Source organism: Chanodichthys erythropterus, chromosome 16 (genome assembly GCF_024489055.1).
Source record: "Chanodichthys erythropterus isolate Z2021 chromosome 16, ASM2448905v1, whole genome shotgun sequence".
Classification (NCBI taxonomy): Eukaryota; Metazoa; Chordata; class Actinopteri; order Cypriniformes; family Xenocyprididae; genus Chanodichthys; species Chanodichthys erythropterus.
In genome coordinates, this window is record NC_090236.1 from 38,925,511 (window position 1) to 38,945,496 (window position 19,986).

At 37.1% G+C, this 19,986-nt stretch overlaps 1 protein-coding gene across 1 annotated transcript in view; it reads left to right on the plus strand.

Annotated features, from left to right (window-relative positions):
- The first annotated feature begins 2,002 nt into the window (after positions 1-2,002).
- The window catches only part of slc22a23 (solute carrier family 22 member 23), a 49,974-nt gene continuing 31,990 nt past the window's right edge, over positions 2,003-19,986 (plus strand). The window contains exon 1 of the mRNA XM_067362293.1: positions 2,003-3,386. Within this exon, the coding sequence (XP_067218394.1) occupies positions 2,964-3,386 (423 nt within the window). The 5' untranslated portion in view covers positions 2,003-2,963. The remainder of the gene's footprint in view (positions 3,387-19,986) is intronic.

The following is a 19,986-nucleotide window of genomic DNA, read 5'->3' on the forward strand; positions in this document are numbered from 1 at the left end:
CATTCAAGACCCATTGACTTTTGAACCTGCCATTCAATAGCAATAAAAATACAGCTTTTCTATAAAATGCGAACACTTTATTTGCAAAGTAAATTTGCAACTACATGTCAACGTATTCAGTTCAGTAACAGTCTACTAATACTCAAATGAGAATTAGTTGACATGCAGTTGCAAATTAATGAGTTGGCATGTAGTTGCAAAGTCACTTATATTTAGTAGAATCGAAAATAAAGTGTAACCTGAGAGTGTAATATTATATTTCATACCCAACCTGAAATACCCTTCTCCTGAGAACAAAAAATCATTCTGCTGTGACAGCGTATGTCTTAATGCCAATGTGGTTTGTTGTGTTAATCTGTGTACTAAGAAACACAAAAACATACTAACCACAAGCATTTCAAATGGGATGTTTAAATCATTACATTTGACCTTCCTGTGTGACAAACAATAGCACCAGCCTCCTCTATACAGTATTTCTCTTTTTTAATCAGACTGTTGAAAACAACTAAAACCGTAAAATAAGTCAATAGATAATCCAGTGTCTGCTTCATGACTCCCGGCTGGGATCGAAGGTTGAAGACTTTAATGAAAGGGTGTGACCAGCATCTCTTTTCTGTCACTGGAGGTGAACGTTCACACATTGACTGCAAACATAACAAAAGCCGGTGTTGATGTCAAGGTGAAAAACATAACTAAACAAAATGAAACTAAGTTGCAAGCAAATAAAACACTTCCTAATTTTGACACCCCAAATCACACATCAAATAAGATCCTAGTGTCTCGGGATTTTATTAAAGTATTGCTGTTTTCTGTTTATCAGGTGACTTTCAGTCAGAATATAAAGGGTCAGTGCAACAATGAGTTTAGTGAATGTGAAAACATGTGAAAACATGTTCTCTAAGCAAACTGTATGACTGCCTTCCAATCCACAATTTACTGTTCACTTTAAATGTTTTTTTCTCTTCTGGAAATAAAAATACATTATAAATAAACTATTAAACTATCTGTAACACTATTGGTGACCACTAGATGGCAGGGTTATTTAAATTATGCATTCTAAAAAATGCTTGGTTAAAAACAACCCATGTTGGGTTGAAAATGGACAAACCCAGTGATTGGGTTGGTTTTTAACCCAGTGGTTGAGTTAAATGTTTGACCAACCTGCTGGGCAGTTTTATTTAAACCAACTATTGTTTAAAAATTGCTATATGGCTAGCTTAAAATGAACCCAAAATAGTTGGGAAATTAAAAACCAGATGCAATTAGAGGCAAAAAATAATAGACAAAAGGTGAATGTTTATTAATAAGCTTTAATATTTTATTAATATTAATTTAATAGTTTAATAGTTTATTAATATAAATGTATTAATAAGCAATTTAATAAATGTTTATTGTTTAATAATTATTCATTGAACATTCATAAATGTTCATTTCCAACATACTTTGGGTTCATTTTAATTAAGCAATACAGTAATTTTTAAACAATAGTTGAGTTAAATAAAACTACCCAGCAGGTTGGGCAAACATTTAACCCTACCGCTGGGTTAAAACAACCCAATTGCTGGATTTGTCCATTTTCAACCCAACTTGGGTTGTTTTTAACCCAGCATTTTTAGAGTGTAGAGGCAGCAATAATAATCAAACTGAACATTTATTAATAGCCTAAGCAATTTAATACATTTTTATTGTTTAATTATTTTAAATTAATAAACGTTAATTTACAACATACTTTGGGTTCATTTTAATTAAGCAATACAGTAATTTTTTAACAATAGCTGAGTTAAATAAAACTACCCAGCAGGTTGAGCAAACATTTAACCCAACCACTGGGTTAAAACAACCCAATCGCTGGGTTTGTCCATTTTCTTGCAAAAAATGAACCCAAAATAAGTTGTAAATAAACATTTATTAATACGTTTAAGGAATAATAATAATTAAACAATAAACATTTATTAAATTGCGTATTAATAAATGTTCACCTTTTGATTATTATTGTTGCCTCTAGTAATTATGTCTGATTTTTAATTTCCAACCTACTTTGGGTTCATTTTAAGCCATATAGTCATTTTTAATCAATACATTTAACCCAGCCACTGGGTTTGTCCATTTTCAACCCAATTTGGGTTGTTTTTAACCCAGCATTTTTTGTTTGTGTTTGTTTTTCATAAAAATCCTAAGTTTTGGCTTCAAAATAAAACAAATAACTTCAGTGCAAGTTGTATGTTAAATTCAGAGTAAAATATATGCTAAATCAAAACAATATTTGTTCATGTTTAACACTTGCTCAAACTTATCTCGTCATTCAAATAGTTTTGCACCAGTTGGGGCCGGCAGAGAGCAGCAGTTACTGCCAAATGAAAACAGGAGGATCATCCTCACACTCAAAGATTTGATTAAATGCTTATTAATTGCTTGGTACTGTAAAACATAATGTTTTGTCCGAAAACACAAGTAGCACAGGCTTCTCATGATGAGCAAAAGTTGAGCGCACAGCCGAGACTGCAATCAATGCCATCCAATGAATGAGTGTTGACGGGGATGTTCACCGAAGTTCCGCCCTCGTCCGCTGTTTGCTCGGTCCATACCATCACCGGAGAGCGCGAGCGCACGCGAATTCAACAACTTGTGTCAGAACGCGAGATTCCTCAGCTCGTGAGGGGATCATGACGCACGTCTGCGCGTAATGTCACGCGCAGCGGGTCTGTGTGTGCTGGGACAGGTGTGTTACCTGTGGCTGTGAATGGTGGAAATGGACACCAAATGAACTGCTGTCCTTCAACATTGTTGTTTTCCGACTGGGAACTAGTGAGAGTGAGACTTTTGTCTATTGATTGATCGCGTGACGCTTTTTTAAACGGGTGAAGACACGCGCACCACTCCCTCAGCACTGGATGTAAAGCTCTCTTTTTGATTGCTGGTTCAGTGTGAACGGAGTTTGCCGCATTACCGAACCCGGCTGCAGTATGTGCGAGACGGTGATGGCCGTGTCTCAGCTGGACATCGAGCCTCATCCACCGGAGAACGGCTTCGTCACCCCCGAAACCAATAAATCGCCCGAGTTACTTACGCAGATCGACGGCGGCGTTTTGCCGAACGTGGGCGGATTTGGGAAGTATCAGAAGCAGCTGATCGTTTTAACATGGATCCCGGCCATTTTCATTGGCTTCAGCCAGTTCTCGGACAATTTCCTCCTGGCTCAGCCTCAGCCGAGCAGCCCGTGTGCTCAAGTGCAGCCGAACAACAGCGAGCTGTCGACGACCCTCCAGCCCGAGAGGTTCACCCTGGCCAACAATGAATTCAGAGGCACTGAGGCGTCATCACTCTGCATCTGTATGCAGTCAGGATATGAACTGAAAAACGGACTAGAGCAGAATGTTGTCACCAAGGTAAGAGTGCGTGTCCTAAACTGCAGTATTCCTTTTCCTTGGATAGACCAGGGATAAACCTGACTGGCAGGTAGTTTCATTGAGGGGAGGATCCACATGAATGCATGTGGAAAGGTGAGTTTGTTTACAAAGCTCGGAGGGCCTGCGGTACAGTGGAAAGGAGCCGCTCTCTGCACACACATAGGGAAAGAATGGCATTGCTGACTGAGATGAATATGAGTCATCTGCATCAACAGCTGAGAGGTGCCAGCCGTCACGGGGTGTCATGTCACCGGGTTCCCTCATGCTGACCAGATGACATAACCACGCTCTGTGCAATTTAACAAAAACAATCAACAGCACCCTTTTAACCGCTGGTGTCCTGCCCTTCGGCCTCCATTAGCGTGTCGGTGTATTGTGCAATGAGGAATATGGGTCAGCAAACTCTAAGGATTACATAGTAATTCTGAGCAGCCTACGGAGATAAGGGAAAGCCACCATATAGGCTTCTGGAGTTTAGTGTCACATTATGTCCTTCGCAGCTAATCTGCCTGTGCTTGAAGCAGAGGTATCTGCTGGAAGATTCCCTAATGGTAATAATAATAACAGTTTAGTGTGCTGGAGGTCTGACATCTTCATCTTTTTTCTCTGCCTGGATGCTTGTGTTTTATCATGTGCAACTAAATGGCAGATTAAAGGATTAGTTCACTGATCATTTACTCACCCCCGTGTCATCCAAGATGTTCATGTCTTTCTTTCTTCAGTTGAGAAAAATTAAGGTTTTTGAGGAAAACATTGCAGGATTTTTCTCCATATAGTGGACTTCACTGTTGTCAGTTTCAGTGCAGCTGATCCCAGACGAGGAATAAGAGTCTTATCTAGAGAAACCATCGCTTATCTAAAAAAAAAAGGCAAAATGATATACTTTTTAACCATAAATGCTCGTCTTGCACTGCTCTGTGATGCTCCACGCATTACGTAATCATGTTGGAAAGGTGTAGGCAGAAATTTCCATCTCATTTTCTCCTCCAGCATAGTTTTTACCTTTTTTTGTAAAGGTATTTTGACTTCGTGCATGTTCGCTTTGTAGACACTGGATTGGTACTTCCGCATACGTCATGCGTGACCTTTCCAACATGATTACATAATGCGTGGCGCATCGCAGAGCAGTGCAAGATGAGCATTTGTGGTTAAAAAGTATATCATTTTGACTTTTTTTTTTTTTTAGAAAATGACTGATGGTTTCACTAGATAAGACTCTTATTCCTCGTCTGGGATCATGTAGAGCTGCACTGAAACTGACATTTGGACCTTCAACAGTGAAGTCCATTATATGGAGAAAAATCCTGGACTGTTTTTCTTAATTTCTTTTTTCGACTGAAGAAAGAAAGACATGAACATCTTGGATGACATGGGGGTGAGTAAATTATCAGGAAATTTTCATTCTGAAGTGAACTAATCCTTCCATTCTCAGTAATTCTGGGTACTCCGCCATTTTAGTTCTGCTCAATAACTAGAAAAGTTGTTTTTCTCAAATGTGAGTAAAATAGACACGCAGCAGTGCACATAGCCTGCCGAGGAAATGAATCAGCAAACTTGTAGAAAAGCATAATTTTATCAATGACCTGTTGGCATGCCTCTCCATCATTTATTTATATATTTAGAAACTATGATCCATCTGTTCAGTTTGCAGGTGCAAGATAAGGCTGCTTGGTTATTGGCTTCATGGCAGTGAGGGATCACATGCTGCACTCTTAACAATGCTGGGTTAAAAACAACCCAAGTTGGGTTGAAAATGGACGAACCCAGAGGTTGGGTTAAATGTCTGCAGGGCAGTTTTAACTCAACTATTGTTTAAAAATTACTCTATTCCCAAAGTATGTTGGAAATAATTATTTACCAATGTTTAATAAATGAACATTTATTAATAAGTTTAATGAATAATAATTAAACAATAAACATTTATTAAATTGCTTATTAATAAATGTTCATCTTTTGATTATTATTGTTTCCTCTAGTAATTATGTGTCTGATTTTAAATTTCCAACCTATTTTGGGTTCATTTTAAGCCTGACATATAGTCATTTTTAAACAATAGTTGAGTTAAATAAAACTACCCAACACGTTGGGCAGACATTTAACCCAACCAATGGGTTTGTCCATTTTCAACCCAACTTGGGTTGCTTTTAACCCAGCATTTCTAGAGTGTGTGATGTGAATTCAGACCGCAATTTGAGAACTAAATGGTTTCTTTAATATATGACCTCCAAAACTGAACAAGGGATGATGTACAGCCAGTCATTTTTTTGTGTGTGTCGGGGTCCTGATCACACTGTCAGGTTTAACCGGCTAGCTGTACATTATCCTGCTTATTTACACAGCTGCTTGCCACCAAAGTAGATAATTTGGCATGAGATATTAACTTGAGTTGACATCTTATTAGCTCACTTAATTAACTTGAGTAACTCAAAACTACAAAATGTTATTCCTCTTTTAGGGGACTTCAGGGTTGAGAACCACTAGATTAGATGGTGTCGTCGGGTCAGATTGGGTCTAATTTTGTTGGGTCTGTCTGTCCAAAAATGTGCAATGCATATGGAAAGAATCTCACGCAGCCGAAATGAGGATTGTCAGTAACAGTGTCTTACATTGTTCAAACCGGAGTCGACACTGATGGAGAGACTCAGGAAGAAGTTACAACTTTTAGACGTTTCTGAATGGTTAGTGGATAAATTGATGTAGTTGCTGTTGAGTTGATTCAACTCATCCACTAGCATGTGCCGTCATGTTCATCCCAACATGGCCTCGCCTCCTTTGTTGTGTGTTCTCGGGGGCGGGGTTTATGTGAATTTTAGGGTTAGTGATGTCACTAACCCAGGAAGAAGCTTGTTGTAGGCCCTACCAGCTGTTTGTTGTAGTCCTTAAGCAGCGATTTCTGTAAAAAAATCTCTCTTTGCATTGAACTTTGAGCGTCGTAACATTGCAGATGTTGCTGTTTGAGCATAAACAACATTACACACTAACTAAAGTTAAACATGTGAAATCATAATCAAGGACCCCTTTAAACATGTAAGAATCCCTTACATATAGACCACGTCAAATATGGTAAACAGAAGCTCAAACATGCTTGACACATGAGAAAAACCTCATTGGTTCTTGCATGTGAAGAAAGCACGTTTGAGCTCCTGTTTACCATATCTGATGCATTTATTGAAACTGATCGTCATATAAACCGATTGCATCTCTTCAGAAGACTCAGTTTGATCCATTTGATTTATATGGGTAATTTTATCATATGGTCTTTATGCACTTTTTAAAGCTATTGATTATTACTTCGACTTTGAATGGATAGACAAAAAAATTATGAAAGGATAATTCAATGAAAGTCTTATGAGTTTAAAACAATATGAGGATGAGTAAATGATGACAGAAGTTGCCAAATCCAGAAGTTCCAATAACTTCATCCTCAGAATTTTTTAATTGATTTAGTTAAAGACCCGCTGTGATGGAAAACAACGTTTTAATGCTGTTTATATGTCTTTGTGGTGTTTTTAATATGCTTTAACACAAACCATGTGAAAAATTAATGTCAGCACCATTGCTGAGTATTTTCTCCTCAAAATTGCATTGAAAAAAAGACCCACGGATTGAAATCGCTGGTGTCTGTGACGTCACAAACTATCATGTAACCAATCACATCAACGTCTCGGTGGGCTTTAGCATATCATTAACTCACCGCTCTGAAGCAGGGGGTCTCAAAAGAAGGTTATCCCACTATATTTTTCTGTTATGAAAAATCGTCTAGATTTAGCAATATAGTGGATGAATGATGTTATGATGAACTATATGCCTTTCTCCACTGACGTTCAAAGCGTTTCTAAGGATAATGATTGTTAGGCAGCTGTCTGACTCGTGAATGTGAACATGGTTTGTGTAACATTAGCAAAACATTATTAGCTGTTTGATAGCGCAGTCAAGCAAAAGGATAATCATATTAATTACCGTTATGTGTCTGATGTTGTAAAGAGCGGAACCATTGTGCAGCGTTTACCTCAGTAAGTTGACCGAGTGGAACCGAGTGGAGGAGGGGCTAATTTGCATATTCATTGGAGCATATTAAATGAGGCAAGGGTGTAGAGTTACATTCAAATCAAGAAGAATTTTTTTTCACGGGAAAAAAATGTTTAAATATGTAATTTTGGAGATCAAAGATGAGTTTTAAGGGATACAATTATTAACTACAGGCGAACTTTAGATTTTTTTCATCTTTGTCGAGTTGGTGTCCTCACCCTCCAAGCCAGTTCTTTGTGTTCATTACATGAAGGATTGGTTTCAGGTAGGACACACTGACAGTAAGTCGCTGCCTCACAGGTTATTGGACATCTGTGCATTTCCATTGTGGCATCAGGTGTTTTGATTTACAGTCAGCTGAGAGACCTGAGACGATGCCCTCTGTTGCTCCAAAACCTGTTTATCACCTCCAGTCTCGCCTTTTCAGGCTCTGTTATGAGTGTATACTGTGAAAGGTGAAGTTCTTCCTTCTTCCTAACATCATCTTTTTCTTCCAACTGTGGGGGGAAAAAATCACACTTGCTTTTTACAATGTTCATCATGTTTTTTGAGCTTGAAAAAGCTCTGCGAAGTCCCTCCAGCGGGAGTTATTCTCTATGTCACTGTTTCTGAACTCCCTGAAACGTTGAATTTTCTTCCAAGAACATATACGTCACAATATTCCTCATTTAAATAATTCCAGCAGAATATGGTTGAGTTAGTTAGTAGTGTGTTGAAACTTGCGGTTATGGTAAGGGGCGGGACATTTCCCAAACACGCTCGAAGCACTTGACTAACCACAACACGCTGCTCTCCTGGGAAGAGAGGAGCTATATGAGGAAAATTATGAACATTCAAGCATGAAAACCTGTTCTAGTAGAGCCAACAAACAAAACTTTGAAAAACAGCATAATCCCAAATAGGTCCCATAGATCTCATTTCCTGCATTTAAATAAAACAACAAATAGTACAACAAATTAAATAATACATTTGAGTACTAAACTAAACACAGACGCTGAGTTTGTTTCTCATTTAAAATAATCTAATGTAATCTTTTACAAAGTGACAGTCTTCAGTATATTTGAGCTGTTGTCTGTAATGTTAGACACTTGCTGCTCCTAACAAAGACGTTTTTGCCTTGATGACATCTTAAAAAAGCTGACATTTATGCCAGAAGAGGTTTTTTAGCAAATATTTAGTACCTATTCAGTCTCCACTGACCAGTTCGTAAGTCGTGAGATGTAAATAAACATGCACACATCCTCAACACATAAAACACATGTAAGCAAACGCAGCAATTATACACAACGGAGTGAGAAAATAGTTTACATGCTTAATTTTTTCATGTTCATGGGATTTCTTTCAATCCAATCCAAATTTCATTGGGATCGTGCTCAATGGGATGGACTGAGGTGTTTATATGAAGGATTTTCAGTCCGTTTGAGTCATCCATCTGATTACTAACAGATTATTCGGGTGAATGTAAACAGCTATTGGTGTAGTATTTCACCTGCTTTAGCTTTAATTCAACATGCTTTGCATTTCTAATTCATTTCAGGGATAGCAACTGGACAAAAATTAATGTTTGATGATCTTTTGTTGAGTGTTTGTGTGTTTTTGAAGCTGACTTTTCTGACTGTGTGCCGGCACCATGTTTTTGCATAAATGATAGCTTCGGTTATTTCCTTGTGCATTTTGAGCTCCTCTCAGAAGGCATGATGCTCTGAAATACCCGAAAGATCAATATTTGTTCAGTTGAGTCAGGTTGGCTTTGAGGTGTGCTTGTGTTTGTTGATTTGAGGGACTTTGTCGTTGTGCATTGGTTATGTAGGTTTTTATGGCGCCGTCTCAAATATTGGTACAGATTTGTTGTATTGCACGTTGTAATCATTTGACACGTCTTGCAAATTACCTGGATCTCTGAAACAAATAGTTTAAAAAAAAAAAAATAGTGATCACATAGTGTCCCAAACTACTGATGTACAGTTTCTCTTTGGCAGGAAGTCATATTCATGTGTACTGTCCTCCCTGTTTTGTTCTCTCACTTGTACATCTAGTACGAGAACTACACAATGTCATCAATAATGTGAGCACAAAAATATCTATTCAATGCAACTATTCAAAGTTCCCACAAACAGAGTACAGGATGCTTCACAAAGTCTCAAAGAACTCCCAGTGTTTCCCATACATAGACTAGACTGTGGCGGCCCGCCACATTCTAATTTGTCCCGCCACAGTCTCAGAATGAAACGGAAATTAGGTTTATCGCGATGTATAAATTACCGTCTGATAATTGCGCTCTTTTATATGGCAAAAGTGGGAGACATAGAGCAAAATAAGTAGACTAGCACCAAATTAAGTTTTCGTGCACTATATTCAAAGTCATCTGAAGCCATTCCATAGCTTCATGTGAGGGACAGAAGAAATATACATCGATAAATTCACGTCAGAAACTCGTCTTCTCTCCGCTACAGCTGTCAATCATTCAGCATTCGCGTTCGGTAACGACAGTCAGCACGGTAACACTCCCATTATATTCCCATTATAATACTTGATATGTAGATAAAGAGCTGTGGATTTGCATAAAATGACTTTATCTTGCTGGAGTTTATTGCTGTTTCTGAACGATGTCATCATACTGGCTACAGGATGTCTGTTAGATCGGACTATGAATTCGTGTCACACCCACAATAACTGGAATTTAAAAATGAAAGAAACATATGATTAATAAACTGTTAGATGCAGATATACACAGGGATTCTCTTTGTACCGTGAACTTTTTATTGCGCAGCACAACTGCGCGCTCTGACTCGATATTGCTTCAAGCGCATCATTCTGCACCAGGGATGCGCATTAGCGGTTTTTGCTGTTGTTTTGAAGCGTTTCATATTATCATGGTTTTTCACACTGAAAGATTATTAATAGCCTATTTTGTTCTGTCGTATCTATAGCTTGTTGCCCCATTAAAAATCTGCACAATACATTTAAAATAAGCGCCTTTTAATGTTACATTAATATAAATACATTTAATTATTTACATATAAATCTAATATAAATCGTTTTTTTTTTCATTTCAGAATAAAAATAGTAATTTTAAACTTTTTATTAACATTTGGATTTATAAAATTACTGTGCAAAGTTTTTAGGCTAGAATATTTTTTGCTGCTGAATTATATACTCGCCTAGTTTACTTATTTATTTATTGGTCAGCTTATGAATATATTTTTATTCATTTGTTATTTTTCTCTATAATGAGATATTGTGTTTAGTGCATACTGGATTGGTTAACAAATCAAAGATACAGGCTCCCACTAATAAATTAATTCAACAAAGGTAACCTCTTTTGCTACATATTTTTAATGGTTTAAATGTGTGCTCTACATGTTTGACCACTTATGAACAATCATTTAGCCTACTATATGTTGTGTACATGACTAATGTGCCCTACCATCACCGATAAATAAATTACTTTTAGAGCATAAAATTGTTTACAAGAGAACAAATTTCTTTATTGATCTAGTCACATAATTTTGCTCTCAGAATACACCAGATTTATGCATTTAAATTTAAAATGTACAAAATTTTCCTAGAGGAACCGATGTCTACCCACCACAGTCTCACAAAATCCTGTGGGAAACACTGACTCCTGACTCAAAGAGATCAATTATAAAATAAAAGCTTTAACATGCTGACTGTTAATGCACTAAAGTAAAGTACAGTATCAGCTCTTTCAGCAACTCTCAACGTGCATTTTACAGTTGTTTGATAACTGCGTATCACTGTAAATGCATCGTAATTAAATGCACAACATTAACCCCCAGTCGATCTTGGCACATCCCTAACGAGAAGCAGCTTTACTGCGACAGTTTGCTCGCACAGATGATTTGGAGTTGTTTTGTAACAGTTTCACATTGGGTAAAAAAGCTCATACAATCTGTGAGGCATGATAATGGTCCAAAACTTGAGAGCACATCCCCAAAGGAATAGCTCAGAACAAAGAAATTATGTTTTTGGAAATACATTAATAGTGGAAAGAAGAAAAAGATATGAAAATAACTATGGCTGAACTTGATTCAATTATGGACAGCAGTTCCACATGGAGACTTGTTATCTCTACTCAGATACTACGTCATGTAAGATAAACTTGATTAAACTAAGTTTAGATGAGTTTACGCACTTCATTTTAGTTCATCCTACATGTTTTTATCATGTGAAACTGCTGTCCATGATTGAATCAAGTTGGTACTGGTTACATCAATGGTATTAGTGGTTGCTTTTTATTACGCCTATTATGACGCTTTTTCTTTTCAATTTGTAAAATAAGTCTTTGATGTCCCCAGAGTGTGTATGTGAAGTTTTAGCTCAAAATACCCCACAGATCATTTTTTATAACGTGTTAAAATTGCCAATTTTAGGGTGTGAGCAAAAACGTGCCGTTTTTGTGTGTGTCCCTTTAAATGCAAATGAGCTGCTGCTCCCGGCCCCCTTTCCAGAAGAGGGCGGAGCTTCAAGATCTCATGCTTCACCATACCGGCAACAACAAAACAGGACAATCTCACACACTGAAAATGTAAGAAACTGTCAGGAGCAGTGTTCAGCCTAGCGTTGTCTCTGATTGGCCATTGTGTTCACGCGTTCAACAGATATGTCTGTGATTGGCTACAGTGATCAATGTTTTAAAAACATGTTGTGAATTGATGCTCTTCAACACTAGTTCAGCCCGGGTGTGTCTCATACGTTCTGAAAAGTGAAGCCACGGGCTCTTTGATCGCCCCCTGGAGGCTGGATGCAGTACAGGTCATAAACCCCACCCTCTCAATGCAGTCGAATGAGACTTCAGTGAAAACTTAAAAATAAATTCTGCTTCAAATAAAACTTTCTGAAAGATGGTTCTGGTCATTTAAGGTAGTTGTTATCACGCTGATATATATTCAATTGTTCGTTTTTGTGATGATTTAGATTTTAGCTAGCAATTTGATGCTAGAAAAACGGGGCGTGTCGTCATAATTCAAAGTTGATTGACAGCTTGTCTGAGGACTGTCGGAGCTTCGAGGGGAGATTGAAGATGTAATAACTAACTGTTAATTTTCGATTTCTTTGTTATTTAACACCAACAAAATGAGTTGTTCAGCAGTAAACTGTACTAAGACCTACAGGATCTGACGGATATCTGAACCTTTTTCTGTAACATTAAATATGGGCGTTATAAGCTAATTAATAAATGTTATTAGTTAAGATAACACACCTAAGGTTAACCATGTCGGGAAAAAGCAGGTGATCGTTATCTGGCAGTTACTTATTATTTTTATGGGTATAAAATAATAATTAGCAGGACAAAACTAATGATAGCTTACTCTAATTACAGCAATCGATCTCCTGTAACGTTAGTTGAACTTGATTTAAAATGGCAGGACCGTTTCTGACGATTTAGAGTTGTTTCTAGTGGCATATTATATTGATTTTATCTACTGAATTTGCTGTTTCAAAAATATTATTGCTCTAGAAACAGAATAGCCTATTATTTTCTAGGTAGAATTTTAAATTGTATATAATTTTTATAGTCTATTTAAAATACATGAATGATGACGCAGTCGTCTGGGCGGAAGTTTGATATCGCGACTCCGCCTCCGGCTCCACTGACGATTCCTTCTGCGCATGCCCAGGCTCCAAACTTTTTTTTTTTTTGATGCATTGCGTAACATGTCAGCGCCCATTCGGTCGGCCATTTTGGCTTCAGTTCATTACAATGGAAGGAAGCGACGTTGCGTCGTCCATCTTTTTTTACAGTCTATGGTTCAGCCTTATATGCACAAAATGGAGGCGCTGAAAAGACCCTTGTTTGTGAAGCAGTCTGGCGCAAAATGATTGGTGCAAATGTGTAGACTTTACCAATTTTATTCAGGACATATCCTCAGTGACTCTGGTCCTCAGTTCTCATCCCTGTCCAGCCCCATGCTAAGCATGAAATCATCTTTTCTATATTTAATCGAGTTGAAACATGTTCTTTCTACATGAAAACATTGAGTTAAGCCAAAGAGTAACCATTTCCAGTTAAACATGATGCAGTCGAGTTTGAACGAGAACCCTGATACAAAGGAGCTATGTCAAAATGAATTATTGAAGTAAGAACTGATTTATTAATATCTTCTGGCCCGTGAAAGAGAGAGTCCCTCTGACAGAGTTGGGCAGGTCGGAAAAGTCCCTGTAAAATAGTCCGTGTTCTTATTCTCTGATCTCCTCAGACAACCTTTGAAAGTCATGGCCCTTTCAGATTTTGAGGACTATTCTAATTGCATCGGAGGCCCCGCAGGCTTTGACTTTAATAAGATGAGGTAAAATGAATAGGAGAATATCATCACTGGGAGAGGCAGAGCTGGAGAATCATGTGGACTGTCTAAAGTTGCATTCTGATGACAAGGGCAGGATCAGGCCTGAAGGCATTGGATTCAATAATAAGAGAGTAAATACTGAGCTCATGAAGTAATTCCCTTGAGGAATGGGACTGCTGGATATTCACTGTTTTGAGCTTCTTTCACTGGCTGTCTTTATCAATGATAAACGCACTGAATGGTACGGCTGATCCACTCAACCTTTTTATTTAATGAAAATAATAATGAACTCTTAGTTTATTCTGTGTACCGACATTCAAGCCATCCATAAGTCAAGGCCTGTGAATGATTGTGAAATAAAGTATGTTCTATTGAATTTAAGTTATTTGGATGACAGAAGTAAAGATGATGCCAGATTCTTATTTCCTATTAGATTGGCAGCTGTTTGATTGAATTACTTCTTCTTGAGTGTATTAGATTCTTGAGTGTGTGTGTGTGTGTGTACTTGTGCGTCTATTTTTGTGAGGACCGGTTTGAGTTTTAGACCGTCAGAGTGAGGACAAAGAGGGTAAAGTGAGTACATTTTGTCCGGTCCTCTTTTTCTGAAAGCCCTTTAAAGGCCTGTTTGAGGGTTTTAGAGATAAGGTAATAATTAGGTTAAGGGTCGGTTTAGGGTAAGGGTTCAGGTTAAACATTTAATTGTGATGGTAGGGCCCTAAGGAGCTAGAGATTGCAATATGTCAATGAATGTCCTCAAAGATTGACGTACAAGAATGTGTGAGTGTAGACATACTGTTCAAAAGTTTGGGGTCAGTAAGATTTTTGATTTAAGATTTAAGATTTTTGATTCATTTTCAGAAGAGCAGTATTTTTTTGAAATGGAAAACTCTGTAACATTATAAATGTGTTCTCTATTCTAAGTGTGCACAAGTGTAAGGTGTGTGTTTGTATGAGAGGAGGAGAAATGGAGAACTAAACCGAATGATACTGGGAAAACGGCCCTTTTTAATGCCATAATCGAATTCGTCAAGGAGCACATCATGCATTATAAATAGTTGGTCAAATGATCAAACATGTTTGATATCATAGGTAAGAATCACAGGTAAAAATAACCAATAACCATCATATAATCTGCAATTTTATGTGAAATCTGTTATCTTCAAGTGGACAAAATCTGCAGCAACGAACTAATGCTGACTGCAAAAGTCATAGTGTATAACAGCCTTAAGCTGCAAAAACAACTCTTTCTAAACTTCCATGATATCTTGATCCATGATCATCACCCACATTTACATACCAGTCATGCCTGTTGAGTGAGTCTCCTTTATTAAAGTCTTTATTAAAAACTGGAAATGCCTGTGTGTCATGGGTTCGAACAGAATGTTGGTCAATTAGAAATAATGTTCCCATGTTCAATTGGGTGTAATTTATTGGCCTAAATTTATCATACAATTTAAAAATCACATTTATTGGCTGATTTGATATATTGTGCATCCAAACCCTTAACATATATATAGTAAAAGAAGCCTAAAAGCTTACTTTGGAAATGGCTGAAATATATATTGTATATCAAACTATATTTTTAAAGTTTCAGAAGAAAATGCATGTCTTAACATGCATAAAGACAAAGATAAGGGGATCATTCAGGTCCTTGGATTGTTGCACTGCATGTGGGATTGGGAATGTGCTCTCTTGTTACCCATAGTTCTGTCTTCAAGAGAGAAAGAGAGAGAAAGAGTGGAGAGAAGAAGAGATAGAGAGGGAGAAAGGGGGAATTGTATTTGCCGGTGAAACAAGGGAGAGGCAAAAAGGGCTCATTGTGTTTAGCCTGCGGCGATGTGTTACTATAGCATAGTACAACCAGAACAATGAGAAACCATACATTGTATTTATTTTACAGGGATTAATTACTGTAAGCATGCAAATCAATCATTTCATTCTGTTCACAGGTTTGACAGAAAATGTCCTAATTCTCAGCACTTTTATTACAATAAATCAATGTATTGATCAACAAACTAAGCAATTTTCAAAATCATTATCATTCCTACATGAGAATAACATGAGACTTCTTTGAGGGATCATCACAGCAGCAGCAGTAAAATATGTCTTCACCAAATACACAAATGCATGAGGTACAAAACTAAAATACCTATTTGGAAGTGAGTGGAGAGGAAGATTATAGATTTGAGAAGCTGAGAACTGTGTCAAATCCAACTTTTTGATAAAGCTGTATTTTAAGACACATTTTGTTATTCATAAACTGTCGGTTTGTTTCTTTAAGGTCATTTTGAGTCCAGCTTATAAGTCTGAATGGAAATCTATGAATAAGCATTTTGTGTTTCCGACTAAAAGATCAAGTCACGCCAACTGATAAAGGATCAGTGAGTTGACCTGAACAGCTGGGTAAATACAGTGTGTGTGTGTGTGTGTGTGTGTGTGTGTGTGTGTGTGTGTGTGTGTGTGTGTGTGTGTGTGTGTGTGTGTGTGTGTGTGTGGGCGGGCCTCTGCAGAAAACTGAAGCTTACGTCCATCACTAGCTCAGAAAACGACACGAGAGCTTGTTCATCAAATGCTCGGTTAGCAATTGATGTGTTTTAAAAATTCATCAGAAAATGTATGATAATGAACAATACACTACGTCATCTGATCATCTTTCATCTTAACATCACATTTGTAGTATATATTTTCTTACTTTTTTCAGTGCCTGTTGTGTGTAACCTGTAGTTGTTAAGTTTTTCTAACCAGCAGTGGCAAATCGAGCAGAGGATGTGATTGGATAACTGGACTAACCAGCTGACCAATCGCATCACATCATCTCAAATGTTGGTTTGGTGGTTCTGAAGCGCCTGAGTCAGTCTGTCATCAGAATGATTTTGTTTAAAGGGGATCTATAATTCCCATTTCACAAGATGTAATATCAGTCTCTGGTGTCTCCAGAATGTGTCAGTGAAGTTTCAGCTCAAAATCCCCCACAGATCATTTATTATAGCTTGTCAAATTTGCCCCTATTTGGGTGTGAGCAAAAACACACAGTTTTTGTGTGTGTCCCTTTAAATGCAAATGAGCTGCCACCTTTCCAGAAGAGGGCGGAGCTTTAACAGCTCAACAACAACAAAGCTGGAGAATCTCACGCAGCCAAAATGAGGATTGTCAGTAACGGTGTTCAGCCTTACATTGTTCAAACCGGAGTCGACACTGATGGAGAGACTCAGGAAGAAGTTACAACTTTTAGACGTTTCTGAATGGTTAGTGGATAAATTGATGTTGATTCAAGTTGATTCAACTCATCCACTAGCATGTGCCGTCATGTTCATCTTTTGTGTTGAATTGATCCTCGTTTGTGAAGCAGTCCGGCGTAAAATGACGGCATGACAACAACACTCTACTACAACAACTCTTCCTCTTCTCTAAAGCAGCCCAACATGGCCCCGCCCCCTTTGTTGCGTGTTCTCGGGGGCGGGGTTTATGTAAAGCGTATTGAGATAAGAAAATATCTCCCTTTGCATTGAACTTTGAGCGTCGTAACTTTGCAGATGTTGTTTATGCTCAAACAGCAACATTACACACTAACTTAAGTTAAAAAAGTGAAATTATAATCAACCAACCCTTTAATTCACAAACACCAGCATCCGGACACAAGAGAACATGACAGCGTTCTTTGCATTTCATAAATTAAATTCACAACTTTGGAAGGAAACTGCTGTCTGTCTGATATTCAGAATGAACACTGACATTTACACATTTTGCTGATCTAATGTCGACCACTCTAATGAAGCTGAACATGACACACACACACACACATACACACACACATACACACACACACACACACACTTCAATAAAGAGGGAAAATTCCAGACTCTAAATAAATAACCAATTATACAGTATGTAGGAAGTTCAGGCAGACTTCAGATATACAAACAGTAACAGGATGGTTAATGTTAATGAGATGATTAAGAAAGCATCTGATCATAGTGATGTGGATATTTTTGCACATTTGCATAATGCCCGCCCACTTGCTGCTCTGGCCCGCCTTCAAAGAACATATGACATTTCGAGTCGCTGCTGTTTTTCTTCGCTGTTAGAGCATAAAACATTGCATGGACTTTAAGAGTGAGAATCGGTAATTTTAGCATGATACTTAAGCCACGATACAATATTATTGCTATTTTAAACATTTTGCGATATGCAGAGTTTTGAAATAACATATTGCGATTTATTACCTTTTTTCAACTGCAAATGTCCTCAAAGGAAAATTTTGTCTGCATATATTTTGGTAATATAAAATTAGCAAACAGGTTCGCTCCCGTGTGTATCTATGTAAGCGCTCGGTGAAGAGCGTCATTTATAACTATTTACTGTTTTTACAGCGTTGATCATTGAAGCCAATCACAGACATATCTGATGAGCGTGTGAACACAATAGCCAATCAGAGGGGTTTACGAATCCACTCAACAGCGCTCAAAGCGACACATTTTTAAATTGCAGCACCGACTGGTTCTGAAGTCAGTACTTTTGACAACTCTAAACTTCACTAAATTTAAAGCTCATAAAACCTTCAAACTTTAATACGGCTTTGTTGAGCCAACATCAAAGTTTGTCCCAGCCAATTTTTTAGCTAAATTTTTGCAATTCAGTTTATTGCAGAGGAAACATTTCTCATTTTCATTTAGATTTGTTTAACTAATATTTATATTTGGTTGCTTATGTTTGTTTCTCAAATTTTGCACTTCATTTAAGTTAACAGAAATGTTTTTAATAGTTTTAGTTAATGATAATAACCCTGATGCACAGAACATAAATTCATCCAAACAGTTTTGGGATGTTCAAAGACAGTAAACATTGCTCAGGACTTCTTTTCCCTCATAACCAAAGAATGGAAAATATCTTTGCTGTGAGTATATGAGGGCCTTTAGGGCTCAGCAGAGCGAACAGCCTGTAAATCCCTCCAGCCGGTCCTCAGACAGCGTGTCCTCCAGCTCCTGCCGTTCTCTGCTTCCTCTCGCTGGCCTCTTCAACATGATCAAATCACTGTTTCAAAGACTGTTGTAGTGTTTATTCTCCTAGATGAAGATGGAAATTTTATGCAGTGTGTGATCACAAACAATATAATGACTAACGTTCCTCCAGCGGGAGTTATTCTCTATATCAGTGTCACTGTTTCTGAACTCCCTGAAACATTGAGTATTCTTCCGGGAATGAACACATCAAAATATTCCTCATGTGAATAATTCATGCGCAGAATAAAGGGGCGTGGCCTGGTTGAGTTAGAGTGTGTTGAAACTGGCAGTTATGGTAAGCACTTGACCAATCACAGCACACTGGTCCAGCCAACCAATCAGAGCACATTGTGCTTTTCAGAAGGAGGGGCTTCATAGAGACAGGAACTAAACAGAGCGTTACTGACAGACTGGGAAGAGAGGAGCTGCAACAATGGAGAATATGAGCAAAATAATCAACATTCAAGCAGGAAAGCATTATGGTTGAGCCCAAAAAACAAGACTAAACAAAGCGTGTGAAGACTTCTGTTCTGAGTGCAACGTTTGAGGGGGTTCGGTTTGTGCCAAACGCAAAAGTTTATAAATAATCTTATTAATAAAAACATAAAAACACTAAAGTACACAAGGACAGTCAAAGATGTTCTTTATATGACAAGAAGGCTATAATCTATATTATTATATTATATTATATTATATTATATTATATTATATTATATTATATTATATTATATTATATTATATTATCATTATTATATCATATTATATTATATCATATTATTATATCATATTATTATATCATTATATTATATTATATTATATTATATTATATTATATTATATTATATTATATTATATTATATTATATTATATTAATTATATTATATTATATTATATTATATTATATTATTTTATTTTATTATAGGCTCCAGCATGAATGTAAAGTCGACCAAGTTTAAACTTGAATAAAAATAGAAATATTTTTAAAATATTTTGATATTTGCACATCTTAATAATGCACATCTGTGATTTTTCTGTTCTTCATGTGCTTTTTTTAAAAATAAAATGAATGTATATTAATTATGGCAATGGTATGTATGTATAGTCTTTAGCATCACATCTAATGTAAGTCTATAAATAGTATATTTCCTCCGACTCTTTCTACAGTCCAGAATGTTGAATCCTGTTCTCTGTAGTAAAGAGTCTCTGTCTGTGTGCGTCTCTCTTCCTCTGCTCTCGTTATGTG